The 17708-nt window shown below is 40.0% G+C and overlaps 1 protein-coding gene across 1 annotated transcript; it reads left to right on the forward strand.

Moving 5' to 3' along the window:
* Nucleotides 1–5587: 5587 nt before the first annotated feature.
* Nucleotides 5588–15547, forward strand: LOC125005304 (ladderlectin-like). The gene is made up of 12 exons (XM_047580609.1): nucleotides 5588–5612; nucleotides 5706–5790; nucleotides 5876–5911; nucleotides 6066–6172; nucleotides 6265–6399; nucleotides 6743–6854; nucleotides 7121–7183; nucleotides 13682–13762; nucleotides 14114–14220; nucleotides 14312–14446; nucleotides 14808–14919; nucleotides 15171–15547. The coding sequence occupies exons 2-12, from the start codon at nucleotides 5730–5732 to the stop codon at nucleotides 15239–15241; spliced, it is 1020 nt and encodes a 339-aa protein (XP_047436565.1). The 5' UTR covers nucleotides 5588–5612; nucleotides 5706–5729; the 3' UTR covers nucleotides 15242–15547.
* The last annotated feature ends 2161 nt before the right edge of the window (nucleotides 15548–17708 follow it).

Below are 17708 nucleotides of genomic sequence, written 5' to 3' on the forward strand. Positions count from 1 at the left end.
ATGTGTTACTTTTTCATTACATTGTGCCTGTATTCATTTGTGTACTTACCTGTGCATGGGTTGTTTTGGGAAACCATTAAAGAGATGATCCACCCAGGATCGGTCAGGGTCAGGGCAGGCTGCAGGACAGTAGTGTGCTGCAGTCCTCTGACCCTCCTGACCCTCCTGTTTGCCCCCTGTCTTAATGCACCACACCACATCCAGGGTCACAGGGTCACGGTGTAGGGGCTTGCTTCCTCATCAGGGACTGAGGAAGCACAGTAATAGGGACACTGTCACTTTTCATTATCCCTTGGCACGGCTTGGGGGGCCTGGTCCTCCGCTAGCAGGTGGATCTTGGGCTGGCGGTCTGTGGCCCCACGGCGGTTGGCAGGGGTATCTACCTAGGTTCTCTGGTGTCCTCTTGGCCTGGCTTTGTCTCCTGGTGCTGCGTGGCGACGGGTTTGTGGCGGCTCCCTTGGGTGCCCGGTTGTTCCGGTATCGACTGGTTCGGGTGGCTTGGTGCTCTCCCTCTCCCTTCGATGGGGGGCTGGGGTCTCTCCCTGGCGGATGGGGGTTCCCTCTTCCCGTGGTCTCCCTGGCCTGGGTGCGCCAGGGGCATGGGGCCGGCACCTTGGCCCCCCTGCTCGGATGGCCCGTCCCTGGTTTGGCGCTTGGCTGGTGCCCGTCTGCGGGGGCTTTGCTGGGCTCCTGGAGGAGTCCTCTCGGCTGGAGAGGTGTCCATGGCTGCCCTGCGGGCGGGGGGTGGGGTCTTTGGGGGGGGTGTTGGCGGCGGTGGGTGGACGGGCTGCGGTGGCTGGGGGGTGTGGGGGGTATGGGGGGCTGCTCTGGCCTGCACCGACTTGTGCTCGCTTGGTCAGTCTGGGGGTGTTGGTCGTCGCTCGCCATCTGCGCTGGGGTGTGGCTTGCCCCGTGGCTACGGTGGTTCTCTGGTCCTGTCGCCCATGCGCCCCACACTGGGGTGGAGGTTCTCGGGCGCTGGGGCTTCTGACCTGACTCTGGGCCCTGGTAATGGTCTCACTCATATTTAGGGAATGCCCACATGCATGTGTGTTGTCACCTGCCAGCCCGTGCTGGATCACATCAAAAAGAATTGATGAGTCCCGGCTATTAAGGGCTGGATTATTGTTTTCACTCTATCACTACATGCCCTATGGCAGACTTCTCTCCTTCCATTGGGACACCCTTACCCCCCTGGACTCTCTCATCTCTCCAGAGATGACTGTACCCAGTCATACTTGAGTGAGGTGACTTGGGAAGCACAGAACCCTGCTCTCCACTAGTTCCTACTAGCACCACATGTATCTCCTCCACTGTCCATCCTTCTACATCTTTTCTTTCCTTTGTTCCCCCCCTCTATCCACTGAGGTGTAGCACTGCCCTCCCTGCCACACAAGGTCACTACACTCAATAAAGATCAACAGGACAGTTCTCAGGGAGGGCTGGTGATGGTCACACTCACGCACTGAAGTAATAAAGCTTTCAGCTGCAAGAATATAACTGCATGAACCTCATATAATGTTGACACCCTGTGGTGTTCAACTATGCAGACAAATGCAGACAAAAAAAAAAAAAAAAAAAAAAATAAAGAGATGATTTTTACAAAATGATGAAGAGGTAATGTTATCATTATTATTCCTATCCGAATATGGGCATGGTAACACTTATTTTGGAAATCATTTGTGATGTTTTTGAACCAATACAGAAAAAAAAAACTGCTCTTACGAAATGGTATGAAATATGACACGGACAGATGTGGTCAGAGAAGAGCTCATGTGACACTGTTCCCTCCACAGTTTCTCACCGTGTCTTAAGGGGAAAGACAACAAACAGTTCAAGTCTTTAACTTGACATTTTGCCAGTGGTGCTGCTTACAGAGTATAAAGTGGTGAAGATGGGTCAGACATCTGTTTCCAACTCATCAGTAAACACGTCTGTTTCCAGAGTATTTAGTGAGGGAGGGTTGGTTGATGTTGTAACTTCACTTCTGTTGATTTTGTGTTTGTTCGGTAGAATCCATCCGACATAATAGTGACCATTCAGACCATAAACTGTAATACTGACCATAAAAGACTTTGAGTTGAGTTGTGTGTACCTACTGGGACTTCTGAAGCTGTTGTATCACTTATTAAATATCTACTCTTACAAGCACAGTCAACAACTTAAACAGTGACAAAATGCTAAATTTTCTGGATTGGTATAAAAACAGGCTGTATCTAAATACACTAATGTATGTGAACACTTATATAATGTCATTGCTGAGTCGTGACTGGCCACAGTCTCATAAAATCTACCACACTATCACCGTGTGCGAGAAAGAAAGTAAATATGTGCATGAGTGAACACCAGAATCAACAAGCAGCATCTCTTTGTTCAGAACAAAGGAATCTGTGAGGTGGGAGGCTTAAATATTACTGTAACGCCACTAAAGAAGAGAAACGACAAGTCCTGATAACAGAAGTAGGGTTGTCTCGGAGACTTCTGATATGCAACAGTTCAATACAAAATACAATATTTCATACGATATAACTGAAAAAATAATCACAATAAAATTTTAAATTAATACTATTAATTATTAATTAAACCCCAATATTGTATCCGCAGAGGATTGGCAGTACCATATTCCGGTTTGGAGGTCTACTTTATGTATTTCGACCTTTTCTCAAAAGTTTGACTTTATTCTCGAAATTGAGATTTTGTGTCTTGAAATTGCCTTAAAAGTGCCTGATGAAAAACAAATCTACCTCCTCTAATTTGTTTTCCCATGGCTATCCCTAATACTCTTGCATACGTAACACACAGGCACAGAGATACTTGTTTCAGTGGTTCAGTCTTTCAATTTTGCAAACAAGAACAGTAAAGGTGAGTTCTTCGAGCCATTATCGTTTCTGCTTATCGATCTGATTCATCAATTCCCTTTACGAATGTAACCGGGTGGTTGTTTACATGTTGTGTTTCCTCAGGGTTGGTGTGAAAGAGTCTCGTTAGGAATGACACGTCCCTTACATGCACCTGTAGGGCGGCCGCATCATGAGCTGCTAATGCAGACAGGTTTATATAGCCCGCTGTACGGTGTGTGGGTCTCTCACCTCTCCCCAAGCGTGTGGCCGGCGTGCAGCTCTGAGACATTGGAACCTGGTCGGTAGGCGCTGTGGGTTCAGTCCCCAGGTCGCGTGTTGGGCTGGCATGTGCGGGATTTCTTCCTGTACCTGTAGGCTGTCGCTGCCGCCATAGCTGCTTGCAGGGCTAGTGTTCTAACAGCGTGCCGAGTGGCCGGTTGCCCTGCCTTTCCTCTTTCTACCTATTTTTTATATCTCTTACTCTATACTTGCATATACTTATATACTTGTCCTATGATTAATAGTGGTAGTACGGCCGCTCTGAAAATTCACAAACCCTATAAATGCAGTGATTACGGTGATTTTAGTAAGTTCAGCCCCAACTTGTTAGGTGAGGGTGTTTTTTTTTTTTGTTTATTGCCTTTGAGGGGATCTGCCAAACTTTTGCATGTTCGTTTTTTTTTTTTTTCGTTCTTCTCTTTTGTTTGCTTTGAGTTTGCAGTTTTGTTGAAGGACAGTTTGGTTTGTGTTTAATAGGCCAGACCTCCAAACCAATGGTGGCGTTGGCGCTCTCTACCAACCAGATCCTCAGGGTGTGACTACTGAAGATTACATGGTGTACTATATAAATGTTTTAGATGAATAACTTAATAGAAAGATTTTATTGTGAAGAATGTGAAATAAATGTGTTACTTTTTCATTACATTGTGCCTGTATTCATTTGTGTACTTACCTGTGCATGGGTTGTTTTGGGAAACCCTTAAAGAGATGATTTTTACAAAATTATGAAGAGGTATTGTTATCATTATTATTCCTATCCGAATATGGGCATGGTAACACTTATTTTGGAAATCATTTGTGATGTTTTTGATACAATACAGAAAAAAAAAACTCTGCTCTTACGAAAAGTTATGAAATATGACACCAAGACAGATGTGGTCAGAGAAGAGCTCATGTGACACTGTTCCCTCCACAGTGTCTCACCGTGTCTTAAGGGGAAAGACAACAAACAGTTCAAGTCTTTAACTTGACATTTTGCCAGTGGTGCTGTTACAGAGTATAAAGTGGTGAAGATGGGTCAGACATCTGTTTCCAACTGATCAGTAAACACGTCTGTTTCCAGAGTATTTAGTGAGGGAGGGTTGGTTGATGTTGTAACTTCACTACTGTTGATTTTGTGTTTGTTCGGTAGAATCCATCAGACATAATAGTGACCATTCAGACCACAAACTGTAATGCTGACCATAAAAGACTTTGAGTTGAGTTGTGTGTACCTACTGGGACTTCTGAAGCTGTTGTATCACATATTAAATATATTCCCTCTTACAAGCACAGTCAAAAACTTAAACAGTGACAAAATGCTAAGTTTTCTGGATTGGTATAAAAACAGGCTGTATCTAAATACACTAATGTGTGTGAACACTTATATAATGTCATTGCTGAGTCGTGACTGGCCACAGTCTCATAAAATCTACCACACTATCACCGTGTGCGAGAAAGAAAGTAAATATGTGCATGAGTGAACACTAGAATCAACAAGCAGTATCATTTTGTTCAGAAAAAAGGAATCTGCGAAGTGGGAGGCTTAAATCCCTCGTCCACCTGTGTCCAAGGTTGGAGTTTTTGTTTGGATTTGGATTAAGGCAAGAACTTGTTTGTTTATTCACCTGCATGTAAACATAGTGAGTGAGACATTGGAGCAGTGAGGAGTAAGAGGACAAGAAAGAGAACTGCAGGTGAACTGGGTACTGTCTGACTGAGTTGTGGTGTGGTCTATTTAAATATTGCTGATATTCTTGTGTTGACAAGCTGAGTTATGGACTAAAACATATTGGCAAAACCACGGGACTTGTGTTGGCCACCCCTCGACCTTTGACTGATGAACTGTCATCAATCAATGTAAACATATGTACCAAATTTAAAGATATAACCTGGAGACACTCATAAGATTGAGAAAGAATGGAACATCCATATGCTCCTGTCGGTGGACTACCCTGGAAAGTTGGTCTGAAGTCGCCCTGTTGTTCTTTCAAAGTGCTGCCAGACTAATGTGGTGATGGACAGAAGAGTAACAGTATCCGTACAGGTAATCTGAGAGACGTGGAGTTAAATTAGTTTGCAACTAAATGACTCTGATGTGAATGAAATCCAAATATTCAGAGGAATTAAAGGTGGATACACCAGACTAGAGATGGACAGATAATGCAACTTATAGTCATGACTGTTGCTGGCACACAGACATAAAAATAATTAACTAGGCTTTAACCTACTGTTGAATTTCTGTGGTATGTAATAAATGAATAAAACAACATCCCAATCCGCTTTGTAAATTTACAATTAGCTATACAGTATGTCAATATTTGCAACTGACACAGTGGAAACAATAAACCTTTGTTTGAATTGTATTTGTTTAATTATGGTGTTGGTCTATACTCACACAACCAGAGAGCGACGAGAGGTGATGAACTGTATTTAAGAGCTGTCCGTGCTCTTGAAATGTTGTGGCTTCAGTCTGGCACAGAGGAAGAAGAAGAGAGGATCACTCTGCTGCAGGTCTGCTATCAACTCTTATCGTCTTTTCCTTTATCAAATGTTCATCATGTTGGTGATAAATATTTCTAACATGTTTGCTTTCCTTGACTGAAGCTAGAAATTAGCATCATCTCCACAATGAAGACTTTGCCAGTAATTGTGATTGTTTGTGTGGTGATGACTCTGACTGGAGCTGATGGTGAGTATATTGTAGCGTATTGTCTGCATACAGTAACATGAGACTTGTTGCAGTAGCTAATGAATGCTGTGAAAATCTCTTCCAGCTCCTCCAGAAGCAAAGTCCAGTGATATTCACATTGGTCAGTGGTTATTTGGGTATTTGTCAAAGTTTTCTACTGACATTTGAGGCAGTCAGACTAGTGTTGGTGTTTAGCTTTACAGAAATCACTAGTTAAGAATGGTTGTTGCTATAAAAGTAGATATCACAAACCTTTAAATGGAGTCTATTTTCAGCAAAGAGCCAACTGATCAAGAGGTCCACACATTGCCCTGGTTGGTCTGAGTACAATGGACGCTGTTTCATCTTCATTCCTACCCACATGACTTGGGCTAGAGCTGAGGTAATCACTGGATTTATTTTGTTATGTCTTGGCTGTGATTCCTTCTTTTAGTTTTGATAACTCTCATTTGTCTCTATTTATCTCCGCTGCAGAGAAACTGTCAGTCCCTGGGTGGAAACCTTGCATCGGTCCGTGATGTCTTTGAGTACCAAGCGATCCAGAAGGTGATATGGAGTAGCACTTATGATTATCCAGAATCCTGGGTTGGAGGCAGTGATGCCCAAGAGGTATGTATTTCATCATTTCAAATGAACAGATTATTGTAGTTTGTAACCACCACCTCCTCGTATTCTCCTCCAGGTGTCATCTATCTTCATGCATCTTCATTTATTTCAGTTATTGTGAACGCCCTCTGCTGACGCCACATTCACAGTGTAACTGAAGTTTTACAGTAACACCAAAAATCATTTGGATTTTTATTAATATCTGCTACATCGGTAAATGAATACTTTTTTAAAAGATATACAGAGACAATATGAGACAAATTTGAGCTTCCATCACTGTTCGGTGTTTGTCAAGTATTTGAATACATTTATTTATTTTTTTAATTGAGGATGTATTTAAATCTAGGAGAATATCTGGCTGTGGAGTGATGGGACACCTTTCCACTATTCAAACTGGTGTCGTGGAGAGCCTTCTCACTATAACCATGTACAGCGCTGCATAGAAATTAATTATGGAGGTAAATAGACACATAAACAGTGTTGGATGTCTGACTGGTTCAACTGATAAATGGTGAAAGACAAAACTTGATTGATTGAGAAACATGTGTTAGTAACGTTATTAATGCACATATCTGATCAGAATATTTTATTAAACATCAATGTAAACAGTTAAATTTGAATTCTTTTAATTGAAATAATGAAATATTGTCTGTGTTGACGTTGTCAGTTTGCGTTACTATGGAGCTGGACTGATTCATATTTTGTTGTTTTTTGGTTCTTTCAGGGTCCAAGTGTTGGGATGATGTGCAGTGTTATATACGCCTTCCATCTGTCTGCGCCAAGAAAATACAATGAATCCTGAAACAGAAGAACTTGTCACAAACACTGGTGGATGTGTGCTAATGTTTGTGTTTTCATGCTCTTATTTCTTAAGTAAATCACTCTGGAACCTCTTAATATTCCTTCTATCGCTGTAACGCAACTAAAGGAGTGAAGCGACAAGTAAAATCAACAGAAGCTGGATTGTCTCAGAGGCTTTGTGCCTTTTAATAAGAACAGACTGAATGTGTTATGAAAAGAACGCTGTTAGCAAAACTTCCTTGTATTTACTGATTTTTGCAAAATAAAAAGCCTGAAGCATTGAAAGAAGTGTTTTGATGAGTGTGTGTTACATGTTATGATTTTAATAAGTATTATTTCCCTGTCTCTTAAAAGTGTGCCCTACATAGATTCATGATCAATGCTGATTACATTGAACGAAAAGTAATTTCCCCCTGGGATCAATAAAATAATTCAGATTCTGGTTCTGATTCTGAATTTCCCTGTATCTCACTAGCCTCAGAGGAACTTTATCAAACCAACGACCAGCTAACTCAGAACAACACACATTAAGACATAATAAATGTTTTACTAGTTGGGAATTTCAGCTCTGATTTGATTTGGTCTTTGCTACACTGTTTAGTCATTTCATTTTTGTTATATTATCATGTACCAGTCTTCTATTCTTGCGGTTCTGGGTTTCCTAGAAGGGAAAAGCTCCGTTTAGAAATAGGAGGAAACTTGAGGATGGGATTTTCTTCCAGAGACATGACTGAAGTGAATTATTTCAATTTGTTGCAATCTCATCTCATATTTCATGCAATACTTGTCTAGGCTCACAGGAAACACTGCCCCCTATAGGAAGTGCGATGAGGGTGTCTAAATGGCATATATGGTTTAAGTAACCTGATTTTCAATCCTCCCATCTGATCTTAATAAATTGATGTAAAGTACAACTGGGTGATTTGCTTTATTACTTACTTATTACTTTAGTCGTGGAAGTGAGTTGGAAGGCTTAAATCCCTCGTCCACCTGTGTCCTTATTGGCTACATTTGTTGCTCTGAGATAAGACAATGAGAGTCAGAGGGGACCAGTTCAATTCAGTTCAGAGAAAGGGAGATGGAGACAGGTAAACATCACTCTTAACATGTTATATAGTAGTAGCAGTAGCAGTAGAAGAAGGAATTGGATAAGAAATAAGAGGACAGGTGCTCGGTGGGAAAGAGAAGAAAGTAGACGTCATATGGGCCTATTAGCAGAACTTGCTAACTCTTGGTCAACAGTGTGTTGACAGCAAACAAAGAATGGACAGTTTCTCAGATCTCTGCTAACAAAGATCGGTCACATGGTCAGTCACATCGTTTACATGCACAGCTTAAATGAGCTGTGCGCAAAACTCCATCTTCTGCATGTGGTCCTTGTCTCAGTTTACGTGCTACAGAGAAAGTAACTGACGGGAACATGTCCTCCGCCTCCACACTAGGTGGCGATATGTGTCTTTTCAGCGGGTGAATACGCCTCCTGCCGAGGTTGACCTATTATATCACATAATACACAATTGGATTGGTTCATGCAGCAGACCGGCATTTCAAACAACAAGATGGATAATAGCAGAGCTTTTTAATGTTGTACATAATGCGTGCGCTACTTCCACCAACTCTGTTTACCTTCTTTTTCTGCAACCGGCTTTCTTGGATGTTTTTGTTTCAAGCTCATATGGCAGCAGTTGTGGAGCATGCGCATACGTATTGTCTAGTTTTACGTCAATTAAGGCATATACATCCCAGGGAAAAACTATTTCCATTATCTGGATGTCTTAGTTGGATAAGAACTCAGATATGAGTCAAAGTAACACATTTACATGCACATAAATTGTCCAGTTACAGTCGGATTAAGGCAGTAATTAATTTTTCTTCACCTGCATGTAAACATAGTGAGTGAGATACTGGAGCAGTGAGGAGCAAGAGGACAAGAAAGAGAAGTGTTGGTGAACTGGGTACTGTCTGACTGAGTTGTGGTGTGGTCTATGTGGTAACTGGTTACTGTTGCAACCACATTTAAATATTGCTGATATTCTGGTGTTCCTCTTGTGTGGCCATTTATCCTGAGTTGTGGACACCTTTGGCTGAGGAATTGTAATCAAAGTAAGCATATGTACCTAATTTTAAAAAAATAACCAGAGGACACTGAGAAACAATGGAACATCCGTATGCTCCTGTGGGTGGACTATCCTGGAAAGTTGATCTGAAGTCACCGTGTTGCTCCTGCAATGTGCTGCCTAAGACTAATGTGGTGATGGAGAGAAGAGTAACAGTATTTCTACATGTCATCTGAGAGACGTGGAGTTAAATTAGTTTGCAACTAAATGACTCTGATGTGAATGAAATTCAAATATTCAGAGGAATTCAGGGGGGATACACCAGACTAGAGATGGACAGACATGGAACTTGTAGCCATGACTGATGCTGGCACACATACATAAAAAACACTAACTAGGTTTTAACCCACTGTTGAATTTTTCTGGTATGTAATAAGTGAATATAACAACAAAGCAGGTATTGGCATAAAGTAATTCGTCTTACAACCATTGTTTGATTTGATTTTTATTTGTTTTGTCATGGTATTGGTCTATTCTTCTGCATTTAGTTTCAGTCAGATTAAGTCTCCCATGACAAACACAGATTAGCAGATGAAGAGGAAGACTGAGCCCATGGAGACAACATAATAATTATTCACAAGCCAGTTGCATAGAACAGAATTGTATAGACACGTACTTTCACAGAACTTTTAATATTTATTGTACATCAGACCCCAACTGGTAGACATACACGGCTTTCACATCAAAAACCCCGGTTCAACCCGCCTTTGGTGCTTTCACATTGGCAAAAGTCCCAGGTCGGACCTCCCGCTGTGAGAGCTGTGTAAATACCTCAGTCACTGTCATGAGCATTGATTATTAATCTATGGAGGGCAAACTTTAAAGAGACGGGGAAATAATACTCATTAAAATCAAGACATGTAACACACAGAGAAACTTGTTTCAATGCTTCAGGCTTTTTATTTTCCAAAAATCAGTAAATACAAGGAAGTTTTGCTGACAGCGTTCTTTTCGTAACACATTCAGTCTATTCTTATTATAAGGCACAAAGCCTTTGAGACAATCCAGCTTCTGTTGATTTGACTTGTCGCTTCACTCCTTTAGTTGCGTTACAGCGATAGAAGAAATATAAAGAGGCTCCAGAGTGATTAGCTTAAGAAATAAGAGCATGAAAACACAAACATCAGCACACATCCACCTGTGTTTGTGAGACAGTCTTCTGTTTCAAAACTTATCCCATTTTCATGGCGCAGACAGATGGACGGCGTGCATTACACTCCATATCATCCCAGCTCTTGGTATCTGCAAGTTCCACACAAAAAAAATTATTGTGAAAAGAAGAGTAATGCAATAGTTACTGTCCCTGCTAACTAGTTACTTTTATAGTGGAGTAATTCAGTTACTAACTCACTTACTCATTAACTAGTAACTAGTAACTAGTAATGTCTTTTCAGCGGGTTAATACGGCTCCTATCCAGGTTGTCCTATTTTGTCATATAACCGGCATTTCAAACAACAAGATGGATAATAGCACAGCTTTTTAATCTTGTACATAATGCGCACGCTACTTATGGTTCAGATAAGATGGCGCTAACCCTTATGGTTCTTCCATCAACTCCGTTTACCTTCTTTTTCTGCAACCGGCTTTCTTGGATGTTTTTGTTCCAAACTCACATGGCAGCAGTTGTGGAGCATGCGCACACATATTGTCTAGTTTTACTTTGATTAAGGCGTATACATGCCGGGGAAAAACGTTTTCCAATCACATTATCTGGGTGTCTTAGTCGGATAAGGAGAACTCAGATATTAGTCAAAGTAATGCATTTACATGCACTTAAGTTGTCCAGATAGAGTTGAATTAAGGCAGTAATTTGTTTTTCTTCAAGTGCATGTAAACATAGCGAGTGAGATACTGGAGCAATGAGCAGTAAGAGGACAAGAAAGAGAAGTGTTGGTGAACTGGGTACTGTCTGACTGAGTTGTGGTGTGGTCTATGTGGTAACTGGTTACTGTTGCAACCACATTTAAATATTGCTGATGTTCTTGTGTTCACAAGCTGAGTTATGGACGACAACCATGGGACTTGTGTCGGAGGCCCTTTATCCTGAGTTGTGGACACCTTTGGCTGATGAATTGTAATCAAAGTAAGCATATGTACCAAATTTTAAAAAATAACTAGAAGACACTCATAAGATTGAGGAAGAATCAGAATCAGAATTACTTTATTGATTGCAGGGGGAAATTACTTTTCGTTACAGCAGCTCCAACCCAAAGTGTACCAGTGTTAAGAACAAAGATCAGAATAAGTAAGAGACAATAACAATAAGTAAGAGAATGTAAAAAATATAGGAAATATATATATAACAATATGTATAGGTATAAGTGAAGTGAACCTGTGTTCCGAGTTATTGCTCTACAGAGAAAAAATAATTGCACATGGTGAGAAATATATACAAGTGTATGAAAATAGTCATGCATGTCTTACTGCACAAACTCACGGTCAGTATAGTTACAAACATGGATTAAAGTTATAAACATTATTGCACATAGTAAGACCAGAGTCCCCTAGTATACCGGGAATGTGTACTGGTATATGAGATGAGGTGAACATAAATTATTGCACATAAAATAAATAACATGGGTTGTACACCCTCAGAGTGAGGAGTTGTACAGGCTAATGGCCACCGGCAGGAATGATTTCCTGTGACGCTCTGTGGTGCATGGTGGTGTGATCAGTCTGGTGTTGAAAGAACTCCTGTGTCTGGCCAGCACGTCATGGAGTGGGTTCGACTCATTGTCCAGGATGGCTTTCACCTTGTGAGGCATTCTCCTATCTGACACCACTGTCTATTCAACTCATAGAACATCCTGAGCATAGTCCTGCAGATGTTAAAGGACCTCAACCACCTCAGAAAATATCGGCAGCTCTGGCCCTTTCTGTGTAGGGCATCTGTGTTCTTTCCCCAGTCCAGTCTATTATCAATGTGAACCCCCAGATATTTATAATCCTAAATGGGACATCCGTATGCTCCCGTGGGTGGACTACCCTGGAAAGTTGGTGTGAAGTCGCCCTGTTGCTCTTGTAAAGTGCTGCTGGACTAATGTGGTGATGGACAGAAGAGTAACAGTATCCTTACAGGTCATCTAAGAGACGTGTAGTTAAATTAGTTTACAACTAAATGACTCTGATGTGAATGAAATCCAAATATTCAGAGGAATTCAGGGGGGATACACCAGACTAGAGATGGACAGACATGGAACTTGTAGCCATGAACATGCTGGATGCCTCAACTTCTTCTCATACTGAATTGGGCCATAAGAATATTCAACAGACATTGCAGCAAAAACTGAAGTTGTGGTTTTTCTGTTTGTTCTTTGGTGTCAAAAAGAATGACAGGCAACAGACACACTCTGGTTGGTCATAACCAAACCAGAGTGTTTCAACATTTCCTAACATCTCTATCTCTAAGCATCTACCCATAGTTTAAGCAGCTCTTCCACAGTGATGCAGAATATACAAAATGCAGTGTCACTAGTGAAACAGTGAAAACTATGCATAAAATATGTAAATGAAAAAACTGTAACACTCTGAGATGTACAAATTAATTCTGATGTTTACATACAGTGCACCTTAGCCAAACACATCAGGTCTTTTTTGCAATTCTTGGAATGTAATGCTAGTAGTACCCCCACAACATGATGCTCTCATCTCACCTTTATCAATTTAGCATCCAGTGAATTTGGAGGCCAGGTCAACACCTTGTGCTGTTCATGTTTTTTTTGTGTGTGTGTAAGTGTGTCAGGCTGCATCCTACTGTGAATGCTGCTGCGTTCAAAGAGTGTCATTGCTATGGGCTGTGAGTTGTGGTCACAGTGTGTTTTTTTGAACTTGGGCACTCAAATTTGAATCTGTTCACCCTTGACTCCAAGGCAATGTTTGTGCCAAATTGAGGGAAATTCCTGAGATAACAGATTCATGAAAATTGAATAAATGTACAGAAGGACACAATACATCCAGCTATGGCTGTGACTAGGACTGAGGCATGAAAATGCCAATTAAAACTTAATAATTGTGACTCTGCAAGTTTATGGATGTTTAATAATTTACATAACGCAAACATTATTGGTTACTAAACTTTTGGATTATGTAGATTGGTGTCCTGACCATGCATTATCTGATAATGGTATTTCTCTGCCTGTTGACTTGTGTCAGTTCCTCATTAAGTGAGAGGTGATGAAATAAGTAACTATTTAAGAGCTGTGCTTTCTCTTGAAATGTTGCGGCTTCAGGCTGGTAGAGAGAACAAAGAAGAGAGGATCACTCTGCTGCAGGTCTGCTACCAACTCCTTCCATTTTTCCTTTTATTGAATGTTCATTATGTTGCTGTTAAATATTTCTAACGTGTGGTTCTCTTGACTGAATCTAGAAATCAGCATCATCTCCACAATGAAGACTCTGCCACTGATTGTGTTTGTTTGTGTGGTGTTGACTCTGACTGGAGCTGATGGTGAGCGTATTGTAGAGTATCGTCTGCATACAGTGACATGACCCTTTACAGCAGCTAATGAATGCTATGAAAATCTCTTACAGTTCCTCCAGAAACACCCTCAGTGGGTGTTTCTTCTGACATTTGATGCATGTTGTTGCCCTGTTTTTTTGCATTCAGACTAGTGTTGGTGTTTAGCTTCCCAAAAAAATCTTGATTTCTAGTTAAGAATGGTTCAGTCCCAAAACATAGTTACAAATGGAGAACTGAAACTTTTCAGGTTTTAATTTACCCTCGGCCAAGACTCACAATGTTATAGTATGTTGCTATTAAAGTCTATATCATAACCCTTTAACTGGAGACTATTTTCAGCATGGAGCTGCGTGATTAGGAGGTACAGATATTGTTCTGGTTGGTCTCGCTACAAAGGACGCTATTTCATCTACATTCCCACACCCATGACTTGGGCTCGAGCTGAGGTAATCACTGGGGTTATTTTGTTATGTTTTGCATCCTTTTGGTTGTGAGTCCTGCTTTTGCAGCTTTTATCTCTGTTTATCTCCACTGCAGAAAAACTGTCAGTCCCTGGGTGGAAACCTTGCATCGGTCCGTAACATCTATGAATATCATAAGATCCAGTGGCTGATATTGCATAAGACTCATAGGCAACAACAAGCATGGATTGGAGGCAGTGATTGTCAACAGGTGTTTATTTCGTCATTTCAAATGAACAAATTATTTTAGTTTGTATTCTCCTCCTATCCTCCTCCAGTTGTCATCTATCTTCATGCCTAATATTTTTATTTCAGTTCCTGGGCATGCCCTTGCTGACACCACATTCACAGTGTAAAACTTTTTTTTCCTGCCACACGTTTACTTTGGTTTACCAATTAGAGTTTTTACTATCTGCTGCATCTGTAAATTTATATTTTTTTTCTGAGATATACAAAACAAAATATGAAATAAAGTTAAAGTTCTTCACTGTACAAGGCCCAGTGTTTTAGTATTTGATTTATTTATATATTTTTCTTTTTTAGTTCAGAATCTATTTAAATTTGTGTTTCAGAATGGTGTCTGGCTGTGGAGTGATGGGACGCGTTTCCACTATTCAAACTGGTGTCCTGGAGAGCCCAATAACGGACAACGTGCCCAGCACTGCCTGCAAATAAATTATGGAGGTAACTAAAAAGTGCTGGATGTGTGACTGGTTGATGGTAAAAGACAAAAGTTTACTGACAGAAAGAAACATATGTTAGTAATTCTGTGAACGCAATATCAGAATATTTTATTTATTTCACATCAATGTAAACAGTTTAATTATTTTTTAATTGAAATAAGGAAATAAAGTTTATGTTATTGTAGTCAGTATCAGGTATTAGCTGGTGTGGAGCTGGACTGATTTCATTTTTGTTGGTTTTGGTTCTTGCAGCATCCAAGTGTTGGGATGATGTGCAGTGTAATGTACACCGTCCATCTGTCTGCGCCAAGAAAATACGATGAATCCTGAAACAGAAGAACTTGTCACAAACACTGGTGCATGTGTGCTGATGTTTGTGTTTTCATGCTCTTATTTCTTAAGCTAATCATTCTGGAATCTCTTTATATTTCTTCTATCGCTGTAACACAACTAAAGGAGTGAAGCGACAAGTCAAATCAACAGAAGCTGGTTCGTCTCAGAGGCTTTGTGCCTTTTAATAAGAACAGACCGAATGTGTTATGAAAAGAACGCTGTTAGTAAAACTTTCTTCTGCACAATCAACTCGCATTTACTGATTTTTGCAAAATTAAAAGTCTGAAGCATTAAAAGAAGTGTCTCTGTGAGTGTCTGTTACATGTCTTGATTTTAATGAGTATTATTTCCCTGTCTCTTAAAAATCTGCCGTAAATAGATCTATGATCAATGCTGATCACAGAGTGAAGTTTTGCATTGTCCTTTTGAATGTTTTCCCTTCAGTTGAATATTGCAACATTGAGCGGTTTGGTACGTCAGCATGTCCGCCATATTGGATGTGGCAAATATGCCCTGTAAATTAATAGAAGGCAATGGACTGAAAGTGCTTTAAGTTATGTACACACACACTAATATATTTGGGAAACAAACAGTAATGAAATTATTAATATTTTATTTAATCATATATATTTTTAATTATTATTAAAATAAATTATTTTAATTTCAACTAGTCCTGCATACATGTCATTGTATTCAATGGTAGAGAACAGTTAACCATGTGAGCCAAGCTTTCAGAAAGTATTAGCCCATTTTTACCCAAAATAACCTATGCCATAGCATGTTAAGGTGAATCAAATGGCACCGAATAGTAGGAATGAACCATATGTATATTTATCTACACGGTTGGCACTGATGAACATTATATTATATTCAGTATATTATATTTTCATCCTCCCACATTTTCTGATGTGCTTAGAGACACACCGCATTGCACCATCAGATGGTGGAAGATTGCCTGGAATTATCTGGCTGAAGGAGCATTATTCTAGCCCCCTAAAACACGTACAAACCCCACATTTACATATACAGTTACCCAACAAATATTCATATATATTAGCAACAAGTGACAAGCGATGTTAACAGCCGTTAGCTAGATTTGCGCAACTGTCCAAACAACAACCCATAAAATCACAAATTGGCATATTTAAACAAAATCAAGTACAACCATCAACAGTTCCACCCGTTAAACTTCCTTTTCATTCTTACCAGTGAAAGGTAATACTGTGAGATCTGGTTTGTACTGTAAACCTGTTGGTACACTTTCACATAAAAATGAATGGAATCTGGAAAGGAATCTTCTCCGTGGGAAATGGTCATATTGATGTGCTTCCGCATAGAAATAGTAGGAGGATGTTACCATGGATATTCTTTCAGAGACACCGCTGAAGTGAATTATTTCAACTTGTTGCAATCTGATTTCCTTTATTTTGACTCCACCTGTTGGTCAGTATGGCTCACTGCAGGACGCTCCTTGTCCACAGTGACCATGGTGTCTCTCCTCTGTCTGTAATGTGTCTGACATTTTTTACTTCTTCTTTTGCTTTTCTTTTTCATTAGATGAGGTTAGAGTTAACGTTAGAGGCAGACGATCGCCCACCTTCAAACTTCTTTCGTTTGAATCCTCCTTTTTTGATTTTCTGTTCAAGAAATAGCTCTTGTGTCTCTGTAATGTTTTAACTTCTTAATTCTATTAAATTTACTTGCAGAACAAAAACACACTTTGTAACTGTATAAAACTTGTAGGAGTCATTGTAGGAGCTGATAAAAATAACATAACAATCATTATTCTAATTATATTATTGTAATTAATATAGCCTAGGTTGAGTTGCTGTTACAATACTGGTGCCTGAGAATGATTGAAGAACTTTCACCAAAACCCTGATCATTTTCCTCTAATGTTAACCTAAACCTTGACCTTCAATATTCTCAGTCAATACAGCACGCATGACTGACTCAAACCAACAATTATTACTATCAACGCTGACCAAAACTTTCATAATTTAAGTGCCAAAATGTTCCTTGAAGTGATGGTAAAAATGAGTTTTGAGCTCCATGTCCTAAAAACATGAATTCATCTTGTGTTATTTTTATATTGTCTTCATAGCAGTACATAATTTTTAATCACAATCAAAACAGACTTGTTCAAGCAAATGTGGAGTAGGGGTACAAAGCCCTCTATGATCTGACCTCCTGATAACTATATAAACCCTTAATGAGATAAATTCATTGTTTCTAACTTTGTTAACTTCGTAATTCTATTCAATCTACATCCAGAGAATCCACTTTGTAACTGTAAGCAACTTCTTAATTTTGTAGCTTAAAATGAATGAAGGGATTCTCACCAATGCCCGGTGTAGAATATTCTGCAGAAGAAGAAGTGCTGTATGGACACTTACTTCCTTAAAGTGACAATGGATAAACAAGAGTAATGCCAACAAATGCATACATATCATTTTT

This window comes from Mugil cephalus, chromosome 1 (assembly GCF_022458985.1).
Source record: "Mugil cephalus isolate CIBA_MC_2020 chromosome 1, CIBA_Mcephalus_1.1, whole genome shotgun sequence".
NCBI lineage: Eukaryota > Metazoa > Chordata > Actinopteri > Mugiliformes > Mugilidae > Mugil > Mugil cephalus.